Below are 13204 nucleotides of genomic sequence, written 5' to 3'. Positions count from 1 at the left end.
GGGCCTGCTCCCGTCCCCCTCACGTTGGGCCTGACCTGCTCCCTGCCCCTCAATACCTGCAGGGAGAAGGGCGGGGGGGCCCCAGCCCCTCCCCATCCGTTGTCCCCACGATCATGGTGGCAGACTGCCTTCTGTCAGAATGCTTCTTTGTGCTCTGTTTGGCTGTCAGCCAATCAGAGCGGGAGTAAAATGTTACAGACAGACAGACGTAGGCTTTTATAATATTAGAATCAATTTATGTAGATAGCTATATAATGTACATACACAGTAATAATTTAAGATTATACACATATATACGTGTGTGTGTGTGTATAATCTTAAATTATGAGATTAGAGGTGTATTGAATATTAAATATTTACCTCCATGATTTAACGGTTTGAACAAACAGTGGTTGATCAATGAACTTGAATGGCTTTTTAGCACCGGTTAGGCTTGTCATGAAGCGCTGTTAGCTTCCTCAATTTACATTTTTTTCTTTAGTATCTATAGTTAGGGGTTTTATTCCCGCCCCTCTGTTTAGTTGAGCCTTTTGCCTCCAGGAAAATGTATTATATAAGCTACTGAACTACTCAATAATTAATTCCCCTTTTTTTGGAAGGGATATGAAAAGTTGTCCATTAACTTTTATATTAATTGCTGAGTATTGAGGCTTTGGGGAAAGTTTTTTCTGAATCTCTGTACTGCAAGGTTTCTTGACTACTCATTTTAAAGCATTTTGGGTCTGGCTGCTGTAGGAGAATCAGTTCTTGACTAGATAATGCCCTGATCTGATTCAGTGTGCCAATTATGCTCCAATAAATAGGTGAAAAGACCACAAATATATTCTTATTTTTGTGGCTAAGCAATCTTGGCCATTATGAATGGTGATAATTTTGAAGTAGTCACAAATAAAATGCATAGTTTTGTAAGCAAATATCCTATGTTGTATTTGCAGTCAACATCATATTGTAGTGTGTTGTTCTTCCATGACACATGACAGCTGACATGCTGTATAGTTAGATGATGCTTCTCTTCAGACTTGCAGTTTTAAGGAAATGGAATTTGTTCTCTAAAGTTGCTTTAACATACATTTGAAAATCTCACTTGCAAGGCATGAGCAGACCTTGCATTTGTCCCAAGAGAAAGCCTTTTGTCCTGGGATCATACAGATGTACATGTCCACTGTCTTGCTTCAAGTCCTTTTGAAGAAGGTCAGATAAACTGTATTAATGCTTTTCCTGGGCTATCCCATTGCACATCTGCATGGTTATTGCACCTAATTCTAGGGACAAATCTCTTGGGCTCTATGCTTTCGCTGACCTCCTAGGGGTGAAGGAGCAAAATTCAACTTGGAAAGGAAATGTGTGTAAAGTACTAGGCTACTCCTGTCTTGATCGGAGTGAAACCCTGGGACAATCAGTCCTGGGTCATTTGAGAGGTGTGTTTACAGTCACAGATGCCTACACTTGACAGTTCCCTGTAGGCTTCTGTTTTCTGAAAAATTTGTTCTATATATAAAGTCCTCAAGCAGTATTTTAATGTATTTTTAAGTCTAAATATCAATTCACTGCCAATACAGAAACAATTTTGCTTTGACGTGATACTTTAAGCCACTAAAAAGTGTGTGTACATTTATGTATATATGTCTAAATACAGATTTTGTTCCCAGGGCAGCAACTGCTTGTGCATATAGGTAGCTTCTAATGAAAATCTGTTATTCGTGCCAGTGGAGTAATATCTTCCAACATGTTTACAGACTTCGGTCCTGTGTTTTCTAGGGGTGTGTCTACATGGGCTCATTGTTTTTATACATTAGTAGTTATGGAAAATTAAGGACTTTTCCTAGTGGCCTAAAAAATAAATCTGAACATTTAATACTTACCTAATTTTAAAATAGCTAATCTGAAGTTGTAATAGGAAAGCTTTACAGTCTAATTTTACATGGTCTTGACCCTTTTAAATGATGCCTCTTCTGATTCTCTCCCCGCTCCCTCCCCAGTCAGATGATATTGTTAATTAAATTGTCTTTCCCTGCTGGTATATTAAATATTAAGTGTTTTCTTTTCTGTGGATTGTTGAACTTTTTTATTTTACTTGAGTATGTGAAATCTATAGTTTTGAAAATAGAAACATTGTTTTGCATCTGTTGCCTGTAGTAAAGCATTCATCCTTCATTTAGTACTAGTTATGGTATTTATTTTCTATTCAGGGGGTTGGCAACCTATAGCCCACAGAGCCATAGCTTTGGTGGTATTTGGTGGTGGGGCTCCCCCAGCATCACATGGCAGTCAGCTGCCTGGGCTCTGGTGGAGGGGGAGCTCCACCAAGGGGAGCTCTTCCTGTGCCATGCCACAGTCAGCTGCCTGGGGCTCCAGTGGAGGGGGAGTTTGTTTGTGCTGAGCTGCAGTTGGATGTCATAGGTGGCAGCAGAGGAGGGCTTTCATTGAGCCACATTGCAGCTGAGCAGTGATGAGAAGCAGTGGTGGTGGCTGGGTCCTAATGCTTGCCCATTTCTAATCTCAGTTGTGCTATTCTGGCCCTCCCCTCAACGCCACCAGAAATGTTGCCAGCCCCAGTCTATTCTTTCTTAGTGAATGTAGTAGTCTTTGCATATACTTGCTTCAAACATGTTTGTCCAGAACTATCCCTGATGTAATTCTAGTGAAAGCTAGAAAACATATATTAATTTTGACTATTAATTCTGCTTTTTACTGAAGCAGATTCTGTAAAGCCCCTGTGGTGTTTGCTTTTGCATTTGATTGGTTGATATTCGTTTTTATAGATTAGTCTAAATATATACAGCAGAATACAATTCAGACTTGTCACTGTAGATGTCTTTGTTCTTCAGTATTATTTGTTTAAAAAAAAAAGTTTTTTGTAACCAAAATAGGACTCTTATGAACTTGGAGCTGATCCAGTTTCACATAACTTTTCAACAGAGGCTCATACAAGAAAAGCTCATCTCACAATTGTTTCTACGGCTGTATCCCACTATTTTTAATAATCTTTTAACTCTATAACAAAATATATGTATTTATAATAAGATTATAAAACGTATACTTACTAATCAATACACTGGCTGTCTTAACTCATGGAAGATTGATACACTCACTACAAGGTGATGTTGACTGCAAATATAGCACAGGATATTTGCTTATAAGATTGGGTGTTATTTTTGTGGCTACTTTAAAAATATCACCATTCATGATGACAAAGATTGGCTTAGCTGCAAAAAATGAGTACATACTTGTGTTTTTTGTTGTTGTATATGTGTGCTTTTCTCATCTTCACCAATTCATTGGAGCATACTGGATCAGATCAGGGCCCCATATTTTTTCCTGGAGAGGCACAGTTCTTGATCTGATGGATTTTAGCAAACAGAGGTAGAAGTAAGTCTTGTGAGAATTTGATACATGCTCAGATAGTTTACTTGTTTGATTTATCATCAGGAGTCATCCGTTATCAGAGTGATATGTTGGGTGTACATTTATAGATTTAACGAAGTTATATTTATTTCTTTTTCTTCTTAAATTTTTTTGCTATACAAGTAATACTATTGAATAATTTGGCTTCATAGGTAATGAGTTTTTGAAAATAGCACTTCTGTGCTCTGGAATAAAAGTGGGGGTGGTCAGCAAGTCTGGAAAGAAAGGTTCATTAATAGCTCTTCACTATAAATAGTAGGAAGCTCAATGTTGCTAGGCTTATTAAGTTTATTAAAAGGAAAAATTACCTGTAAGGTATGCATCTTTTTCAAAATTACCTTCTGTGGCTTCTTTTCCCATTTAAACAAAAGGCCTTCCCAAATCAACAATTTTAAAAGACAGTTGTTTTTTCACAAGCGAAACATGTCCTTCACTTTTAAGTGAAGAAGAAAAATTGGACTCAACCTAAAGCAAACCTTAAAAAAACTGGGCACACTTCAAAATAGTACAGACCCTCATAGGCCTTAGTGAAATAACTATATTAATCTCCACTTCAGTACAAGAGATGGAAATCTCAAGAGGTATCTTAAATGACTGACTTAGAGACTCTAAACTTTCAATTTTTATTATTCTCCGAAGTTATAGTTTTCATGTTCTTTATGTAAACTTTTCTTCTCCAGCCACCCTTGCAAGAGATTTCCACCAAGGGAATTTAAATAGTTACAGATTAATTTTGGTTGTGATAGCTCCTTCTCCATTTCCAATGGCCGTTATTCTTCTTCCCCATAATTCTATATACCTCATCCTTTGTTTTGTTGCTGTATACATTCTTTTTCATTCAAACAGTTTAAATAATTGTTCCATTGAATCCAGAACCTATTTGAGCTTGATGCTCTTAAATATGTCCAATTTGCAAGCTTAACTCTAAAGTTTGTTGAGAAAATGAGCTTATTCCCCTTTCTTAATGGTTAAGGTTCCTTCCCCCTGCAATTCTGCATGTAGTAGTACAGGGTACTTTAGGTCAGCTTGCGCACTGTCTCTTCTGTGTCTCCTGCTGTCAGATTGCCCCTTGATCAGATTCTCAGGGTCTTCAGTTAATCCTCGTTTTGGGAAGCCAGCTTTCCTTCATTAAAAAGTAGACTAATGAAAGGTTCATGGCGACTGTTTGTGAAATAACACTTGCATGCATTGGAAACCGGAGAGTGCACCATTTCTATTTAGTTGATCAGCCCAGAGCACTTGATTTTTCAAGAAGTTTCTCATTCCTGAGGTGATATTTTTTTATTAGACCAACTAGACAGTTGCAAAACAAAGTTTCTTTATTTGCCAGGTTTGGGGCGCACACACCCTTCCTCAGGCAAAGCAGAATGCGAAGATTGTGAAATTTCTCCCAGGTAGGAATTAAAATTCATATTTCACAAGAGAGCTGGGGAGTGGTTTAAATTCTTCTGGTTGGAAAAGTTTTTATTTTTATGCAAATTAGGCCTGGATAAAAGTTGGAACAGTCTATTTACCTCAAAGAAATACGTACCTCACAGAATTTTTTTTTTTTTCCCAACTCTGTTTGGTTTAATAAAGGCTATTGCCTTTAGCACACTGACTGCTTGTACTTTTAGACCAACATGGCTATAACCACTATCCCTTCTTCCTGAGGTGCGTTATTAATAAGGGGGAGAGTTTAGCCCAAAATTTGCATTTTAAATTGGAGTTTGGCTGACTCCTAGCAGAAGGGTTTCTAATTGATAAAATTTCTGACACGAATAAGTCTGTTTCAGCTCCTTTTGGATAAGCTGATTGATTGGTTTCTCTGTAGCAAAAGTACTTTTTGGATCCAGTGTTTATGAAAGTCAATATTCTTTTGACTTCACAGGATTCCTCTGAACTTGTATCTTGGGTAAACACAAAAGGCTCATGTTCCCTTTCTGCTTTTGTATAGCAGAAGGCATTAGTGTTTCTTCCTCTAAAGTCCTTTCAGCTAACATCTTTTCCTAGATGAAGTTCCTTTTTTTAATGTCAGTTATTTGTGTGCTTATTGCAATTGTCTTTGCCTGTGATGTGTCATTTCATCATAACTACATGTTTACTCATAACTTTGCGTTATTCCTGTCTGTTTTATGATCCCTCTTAGATGGTTTTTGTTTTAGCAGAGGTTTCCCTGGGCTCAAGTTCTCCGAAACGGTAGCTAATTTTGAGTGCATCAGTGGGAGACAGCCTACTTCTCCAACTGGGAACCCAGAATATTCTGCCATTTAAAAGGCAAGGCATTTCTAAAATGATGGCTGGAAACTTGTGCTTCCTTGTGCTTCCCCCTCCCCTCTTCTTTTGGTCTCCCCTAATGTAGAAGGGCAGAGGGGAAGGAGACAAACAAGAAAACACTGATTTTGGAGGAAAATGCTTACAGAAAGATTTAATTCCATCATAAGCGCTTTCTTCTCATTTGTTAATAAAGTGCTTGACATGTTCAAGTATATTGTCAGAGTTCAAAAACAATATTTGCTTTTGCAGATGTTTTTGTAAATTACGCTAATTCAACTTGTACCATAGCTCAAAGTTTCATTATGACAGTACTTGGTATATGGTGTCTGGATTATAGTTTTGAAGATTATAAAGTTTTTTGGGTTTTTTTTTGAAGAGTCCACTGCTTTAACCATTTAAACCTTGTTAATCTTGTTAATCTAGTTCCTTAAAGCTTGTATAACTTTTAAAAATATGAATATTCCTAGCTAGGACTATTAAGCTTAGTTAATTAGGTAGTATTTGAGCATCTAAAGAAACTGCATTTTCAAAATCAGAAGCATGTTCCTCAGGTAGGAGGGTCCCTTTCTATTTTATTGTAGTAATAATTTTCTAGATACCTTTTCAATTGCAACATCCCCAAAGCCCATTCAACAGAATCTAAAGTAAGAAAACAAAATATTAGTGAAGAACTGTTTTCAGTTGATATATCATTGAAACTGACAAATGAAGATGCCAAAGTAATTCACTTGGCAAGCATAGCAGTCTTTGCTTAAAATTAATATTTGCATAGGTAATCACTATAATATGAGGCCAGAGTAGAGTTTTTAAATATCTAGTAAATAGGAGGGCATTTGAAGCAGATGTCAGTGTGTATAAAGGAACTCATGAGTTAAATCATAGTTTACAAAATAATGGTCAAAATAGTGAGAATAGCAATAGTCTTTGAACTTAAATAGTATCCTTATAATTCAAGTTTCTTAGACCTCTGTAGGCAGACAAGGTTCCTTGGGTGAATTTGATATCTTTTTATTAGACCAACCCAAATGGTTGCAGAATAGTTATTAAGCAAGCTTTCGGGTTCAAAAACCCTTCGTCAGGCTAAGGAAGCTGCAGCAGTTGCTGCGTGCTCTTCCTGGATGGAATGAAAAGTAAACAAGCCAGGGACTGGGCTGGGGAGTCAGTTGCCAGGCAGATTGTAATGTATCAAAAATCCAATGTCTATGTTTAGTCCCTGATCTCTAGTATCCTAGCTGCAGCTTTCTTAGCCTGACGAAGAGTTTTTGAACCCGAAAGCTTGCTTAATAACTATTCTCCAACCATTTGGGTTGGTCTAATAAAAGATATCAAATTCACCCAAGGAACCTTGTCTGCCTATATCCTTAGACCAACACGGCTACAACCTAAACCCCTGCAACATGGTTAGACCTCTGTATGCATGTAATTATTAGACATCTTTATACGTGTAATTAATAAATTAAAGATTTTATATGCACACATGTACAGTCTGTGGGTGAGTGGGTGGCGCAGAGTTGTGCGCCCCCCCCCCCCCGGTGCTGCTGGGTAAGCAGGGGTGTCTCGCCATGGTGGTGTGGGGCACCTGGCAGCAGCATTGAGTTTCCCTACCCTGCTCTGCTGCAGAGGCCCCCAGGAGAGGGCAGCAGGGCAGGGAGTCCTGAGTCTGCAGTGGCCTGCCAGCATCTGCCCCTGCCCCATGCACATACCTGGGCAGCGTGTGCCCCTCCATGCCTCCTTCCCCAGGAGCATGTGCAGCAGTGGGGAGCCAGCCCCCTTCCCACCCCCTGAACTAGCCTCCCTGTGGGGGCCTCAATCTGGTGCATTCCCCCCCCCCTTACTAGAGGGAGCTTGTGCCCCCTCCACATGCATGTGGCACCCCCTGCCTGATTTCCATTCAGCCCCAAGCAGCCCTGGCAGGCTGGAACTCTGCCAGCCTGTAAGGGGAACCAGTGATTTCCCGCTTTGTCTTTTTTATCGCTGTAACCTCAGTGTTGGGAACCACTGTTCTATCCCTTTGAAAAACAAAACACTCCCCTTCTCACAGCATTTAGTGTGTTTACTATGAATAGAAAGATGATCTTTATTTTAAATTGTAGATAGGTGCTGGGCTTACTCTGTGTTCCGTAAACTTTCAAATTGTCAGTAGTAGTCCTTTCAAACTGAAAAGCAATTTTAAAGGGATTAACAACTTGTATTAAAATTATAATTAACAGTTCATTTTGTGAAAATGAGTACAGTATAGGTTTTTGGATTTATACATTTATAGCTTATGATAGTTTGTTGCTGTGTATCTTAGGGGTATGTGCATAAGCAGTCGTTTTATAGTACCTTGGTTTGAGACTTCCACTTCAGAAAATGTTAAATGATTTGAGTTATGGTTTCTATTTTACTTTTTCTTAGTTATTCTTACTTTGCTAAACTCCCGGTCCCTGGTTTGAATGAATGGAGAAATGCTATTACTTCAAGGGAAGCAGTTAGCATTTTTTCATTAAAGTTTCTGGTCCCCCTTTTCTTTTTCATAGTAGTTGCTTTTAATAAGTGGCAAATGCCTGTGTGCAAATGTAGCAAATTATTCAAAGGTTTGGGAGCAAATAAAGGAAAGGGTAGCAATAAGTATTCTTTAATTTCTACAAATTTGTTATTTGTTTCCCATTATTGAGTTTTAAATATGCTATCACACCACTTTGGCAAGATATTGAAGAATTTTGTTGAGGCTTTGAGATTTAATTTGACATAAAAGATTGCAAAGTTTTATAGTTGCATCTTAGCGGAGAACATACCAGTGATAGGAAAAATATATTTTTGTTTTATAACAAGCTGAAATTATTATTCTACTTAAAGTTTATAGTATACCTTCTCTTTGTATTGAATAGATTTGAAATGAGGATTATTGGTACCCTTTAGTACTGTAGTTGCTATGACTCCCTTCTTCACCCTTCAAAAAGGTGTGATGGGTTGGAATTTCCCAAGCTGCTTATCCCCTATTTCAGTTTTCAACCATTCCGGGGGGGGGTGTGTGTGTGTGTGTGTGTGTGTGTGTGTGTGTGTGTGTGTGAGTGAGAGAGATTGTGTAATATATCATACACATTCACTTATGCATAAATTAGTCTCTAGTTTTGTGCCGGTGGATTCATGTAGGCAGATCTGTGCAACCATGCAGAATACCACAGATTTTTTTTCGATGAATTGTACCTGGATGTACAGGTTTGCTCCCACAGAGCTTATTATAAGTATCCAATGCCCAATAAAGCACCAACCTTAAATTATGTGCTGCATCTTACAGGTAGCATGTGTACTTGAACGTTTTGTTTTAAGAGAGATAAACAAAGTCCCTTCTCTTACATTCTCCAAATAAGGGAGAGGAACCCTTGTTTCCTAATTTTGATTTCTAATAAAAGTAGGATTTTATAGTTAGGTATACTACTTGGAACTATGGCAACTATGAGGCTGCCTATCCTATATAAAGAAAAAATGTTTGGCTTAATGGTATAGTGAAAATATATTGAGGAAAAAACATAAAGTGCATATTGCTAATAGAATTCTTAGGAAACAAATGTAACTGTATAGTTTTAACTGGCAAAATATTTAAGGGATTTAATTCAAGCAGATAGCTAACTATAATTTAGAATCACTCACAACTTTGAGCAAACAGCTACTTGGTAGAGTAACACTAGCTTAAAAAAAAGTTACAGAAGCATTCTCAAGTAAGGCTTACATAATATAAAACATAGTTTGACTTTACAGCCTTGGAGCATAACCTTGGAGATTTGGTTTTGTTTCATTAAGTATCCGTAATGCAATTTCCCTTAAGTTAGCTAGATTTCTTGAGCTTAAATCATCACATGTGTTAGACTTTCATGCTTTCCTTCTTTGGTGGTGGGTAACACTTCAGTACAGATATCAAGGGCCCTTTATATTTTCAATTCAAAAGAAAAAGTATATGTTGAGATGATTTAAATCCTCTCTGTGCAGAACTCATACTAAATTAAAAGGGGGGAGGGTTTTTCTGGCTATGTAATTCACTTGAGTGTTTGCTCCCATCCTGCTGGTAAGTGAAAGCTAAACTGGGGCAGTTTAAACTTCATCCTTGGACTGGGATGTCCATGCTGTTTCCTGCACTGTTTTTGCTGCTTTCATTTTTATTTTAGTGATAAGAAGCTATTAAGTAGAAAATATAGACCTTAGCTGTATGTTGCCTGCCAATTTAAGTTTTATATGGTCCTAGTTTTGATGCAGGATATTTTTTTTCTTAATTTGTTTATTTAATGTAAGACTCTCAATTAAAACAAAACTGCAATTTTAATTTTTAAAATCTACCTTAAAGGGTAAAAGTGGAGTGGAAAGAAATTTGCTAGTCTTCTAACTCTTAGCTGTCTCTAAAATAATAAATGCAGTGAGGGCTTGGGAGTGCAGTGGAGCTAATGGTAATTTTTAGACTCTTCAGAGGATTTTCTGTAAACAAGTGTAAATGTGTATTGCGAAGAAATATTGGCTTGTCATTTAATCTTTTTTTAATGCAGGAATAATTGTAATCTGAAATGCTAAAGAGGATTTCTGGGAGGAATAGTTTTCAGAAATTCAGTTAAAAAGTCTGTGCATGTAATATGTAGTAATCATGCAGAGAAATGTTCAAAAGAAATAAAGGGTGTTTGTGATTCAAGAGGGCTGGTAATTCATTGGTTGCATGCTTGATTGGGGGGAAGGATGCTTTTTTTTTTCATCAAGTGGGAAGTTACTCTTATCTGCCCTAGACCATGTTCATTTTTGTCAGTCAAGGCTTGACTCAAATGGAGGGGGCCCTGTGAGAGAGACAAAACTAAGATATGGTTAATCGTTCTTCAACACAGATGAGTCAGTGGGGTAAGTTTTTTTTTTTCTTTCTCTCTCTTTTTAAATTTTGGTGCAAATGTTATTGCTTTCCAATATTTTGTATTTATACCAAAATAAAAAGTATAGGCTAGGAATAGACGCGTGTACATATTTGTATTTATTTTGCTTTTATGTAGCTTTAACATTTTTATAAGCATCCTAAAACGCATGCTAATATTTTAACAGATACAGAAGGACAGAGTCTAACATTGTACTAGTATGCCTGGGAAGAGGCATTACCAAAGTTAATTATGTCTAGTGCAAAAGCTGGGAGGTCTCACTGTTCAAAGCAGGTAGGTGAAATACTTGCATGGAGAACAGATACAGGACAACTGGGAACAGAAAACAGTTTTATTTAAAATGAAGTGAACAAAAAAATTGGGAATAGCCCCCACCTTAATCAATTTATTTTAACCTTTCCTAATAATAATTCTCACGAGAGAACCTCAATATGGTCTAGGAGAAATATACATGGATGTTTCATTCCTGAGACTAAAATATTAGTAGATTTTCAGGGATAGTTCAAGAAGGAAACAAAACCAAAGAACTTTCTAAAGAAAAAAAATGGCTAATTCAGAACAACTGTAGAATTATTTTAAGAACAGCTGAATACAGCTTGGAACTAGGCTGGACAAATTTCATATGCTGTTAACACATGCTGGGAAAGGCAGAATAAAATAATAAAAGTTTTCCAGTGCAACTGTACTTTGAAAGATACTTGTATAATAGTGTAGCCTTTTATTCTGTAGAACTGTGTCCTGATCACACAATTCATACAGTGTGGATAAGCCTTTGCAAAGGCCAGGGCCTTCAGTCATTCATTTCATTGTATATAGCCATCACATGGTAGACAACAAGCATTTGCTATTTTTTATTCTTTTTACCAATATTACTTATGGAAGCATCAGTTATACAGTAAGATTAAATTCCAGTTTTGTGTACACGAGGACCTGTTGTGGTCTTAGAACCTGTATTTGCTCATGAAGGTAGCAGATAATGCACTTTGATTCTTACAAGGCTGAAAATAAGGTAACTATCTTTTAATTTGAAAATTGAGTTCGTTTCGTATGGATACTGATGCTGAAACCTACAACCCTACTTTTGGGGTCTTTTTCAGAGTAGAACTACACTTTCATTTTTTTTCAGCTTTGTGTTTTTGTGCTAGTCATTTAATATATTTCTCTTTTCAACGCATGTGTATTACTCTTGATTTGGCATTAATGGCAGGGATACACGCTTACTGAGAATAGGATTACTGTATGCAAGGGATCAAAACTTTCTTTACCTTCTGCTGTATTTGAGTTCCCTAGAGATTACAAACATCAGAGGAAAGTCATGGAAAAGAAGACAAGATCCAAATACTTAAGGAGAAAAGCCTATAAAGTTGTCACCTGTGAAATTCAGTTTGAAAAAATGTGGGTAGCATCTTTTGGAGTGGTTGTCAAGCAGTCTTGGAGTGTTTATCCTTAACACTGCTCATCTGTAGCATAGAAAACTGGAAACTGACACAAGCAGAATTCAAACTGGTTGAAAGATGCTAGAGAAGTGTAGGAAATATGAGGGAATTCTAGGAATTGAGTGGGAAACAGTGTAAAAAATGTATATAACTGTACATAAGCTAACTGCAGGTATAACTGAATTAAATAATTATCAAACCTGATGCTGAATATTGAAAAAAAGTAGAACTCTTTGCTAGTTTAAAGGAATGGCAAGCTCTAGGTAATGATTTGAAATAAATTCAGGATACTATGACATACTTAATCATGGTCTTGTAACTTTCTCTAAAAATTAGCTCCTTAAAAGAGAAAAAAAGCACAGAGGGAGAAAGGGAAGAAAAAGTAAAACTGTTTTTTGTTTGAAAGATAGTGGTGTCTTCTCATCAGTTCAAATACTCTTTTTTTAGGTATATAATTTCCTTATAATTGAGAAGAAGGCCTTTCTTTTTAGTGGAATCATATTAGAGCCACTAAAATCTATTCATCTTACTTTAAAAATGTGTTTTAACTAGGCTATAAAAGTTTGCTCTATGCTACACTTGGCATATAAAAGCTGATGGAAACAAGGGAATTCTACTCTTCTAGAATTCTTATAGTGTTTAAAATATGCTTACCTATTTAAACAAACGTTTTTAAAGATGCTGTTATAAAACCATTATATGAAGTAATTGGTATCCATGAAACAGGCCAAAAATATAAAAAACATTTCAACACTTTATGCACAGCTTTCATGAAAGACATTATTTGTTATAATGAGAAATGGCATGGAAGCATAGATTATTCTTTTCCCCCTCTTATGTGTGTGGCTTTGACTTTAAAGTGGTGTTAGTAGCATAACTTAAATGTGCACTAATATGACTTCTGTTTAAAATGGAAAACAACAACAACAAAAAGTCTTAATTTCAGAGATCCTTGGTACTGTAGGTCAGGAAGAGTTTCTTGGCTTTATGTGAATCCACCAACTAAGGGATGGAGGTCATCTGTGAATTAGAAACCGTATTGGTCTGAATTGGCCTTCATCTATCTAAATCAAATGTTTTAATCCAGTATGGTTCATATCACTGTGATAGCAGCTTTTCACAGTGGGTGGTACCAGAGCCTTGCTGGAAAGGGGGGGCTTAATGATTGTTCAGACCAAAATGTATAAGAACAAAGGCTTTTATAAAAACTAGAAATTGACA

At 36.8% G+C, this 13204-nt stretch overlaps 1 protein-coding gene across 23 annotated transcripts in view; it reads left to right on the top strand.

Annotated features, from left to right (window-relative positions):
- The window catches only part of TSC22D1 (TSC22 domain family member 1), a 313047-nt gene that overhangs the window by 27724 nt on the left and 272119 nt on the right, over nt 1–13204 (top strand). For 2 of the 23 annotated variants that reach the window (XR_002094411.2, XR_009461742.1), the window contains 2 exons: nt 10430–10518; nt 10714–10802. The exons of 14 other annotated variants lie outside the window; for them this stretch is intronic. Coding sequence is in view for 7 of the 9 variants with exons in the window: in XM_059726333.1 (XP_059582316.1) it covers nt 10714–10786 (73 nt within the window). In the remaining 2 variants the exon portion in view is untranslated. Of the gene's footprint in view, nt 1–4735; nt 4800–10429; nt 10519–10713; nt 10821–13204 lie in introns of those variants that run through there. 7 more of the 23 variants (XM_059726517.1, XM_059726353.1, XM_059726333.1 and 4 more) reach the window with 5 other exon arrangements.

This window comes from Alligator mississippiensis, chromosome 1 (genome assembly GCF_030867095.1).
Source record: "Alligator mississippiensis isolate rAllMis1 chromosome 1, rAllMis1, whole genome shotgun sequence".
Taxonomy (NCBI): Eukaryota; Metazoa; Chordata; order Crocodylia; family Alligatoridae; genus Alligator; species Alligator mississippiensis.
Note: the sequence above shows the minus strand (reverse complement) of the source record. Positions and strands in the feature narration are given on the sequence as shown.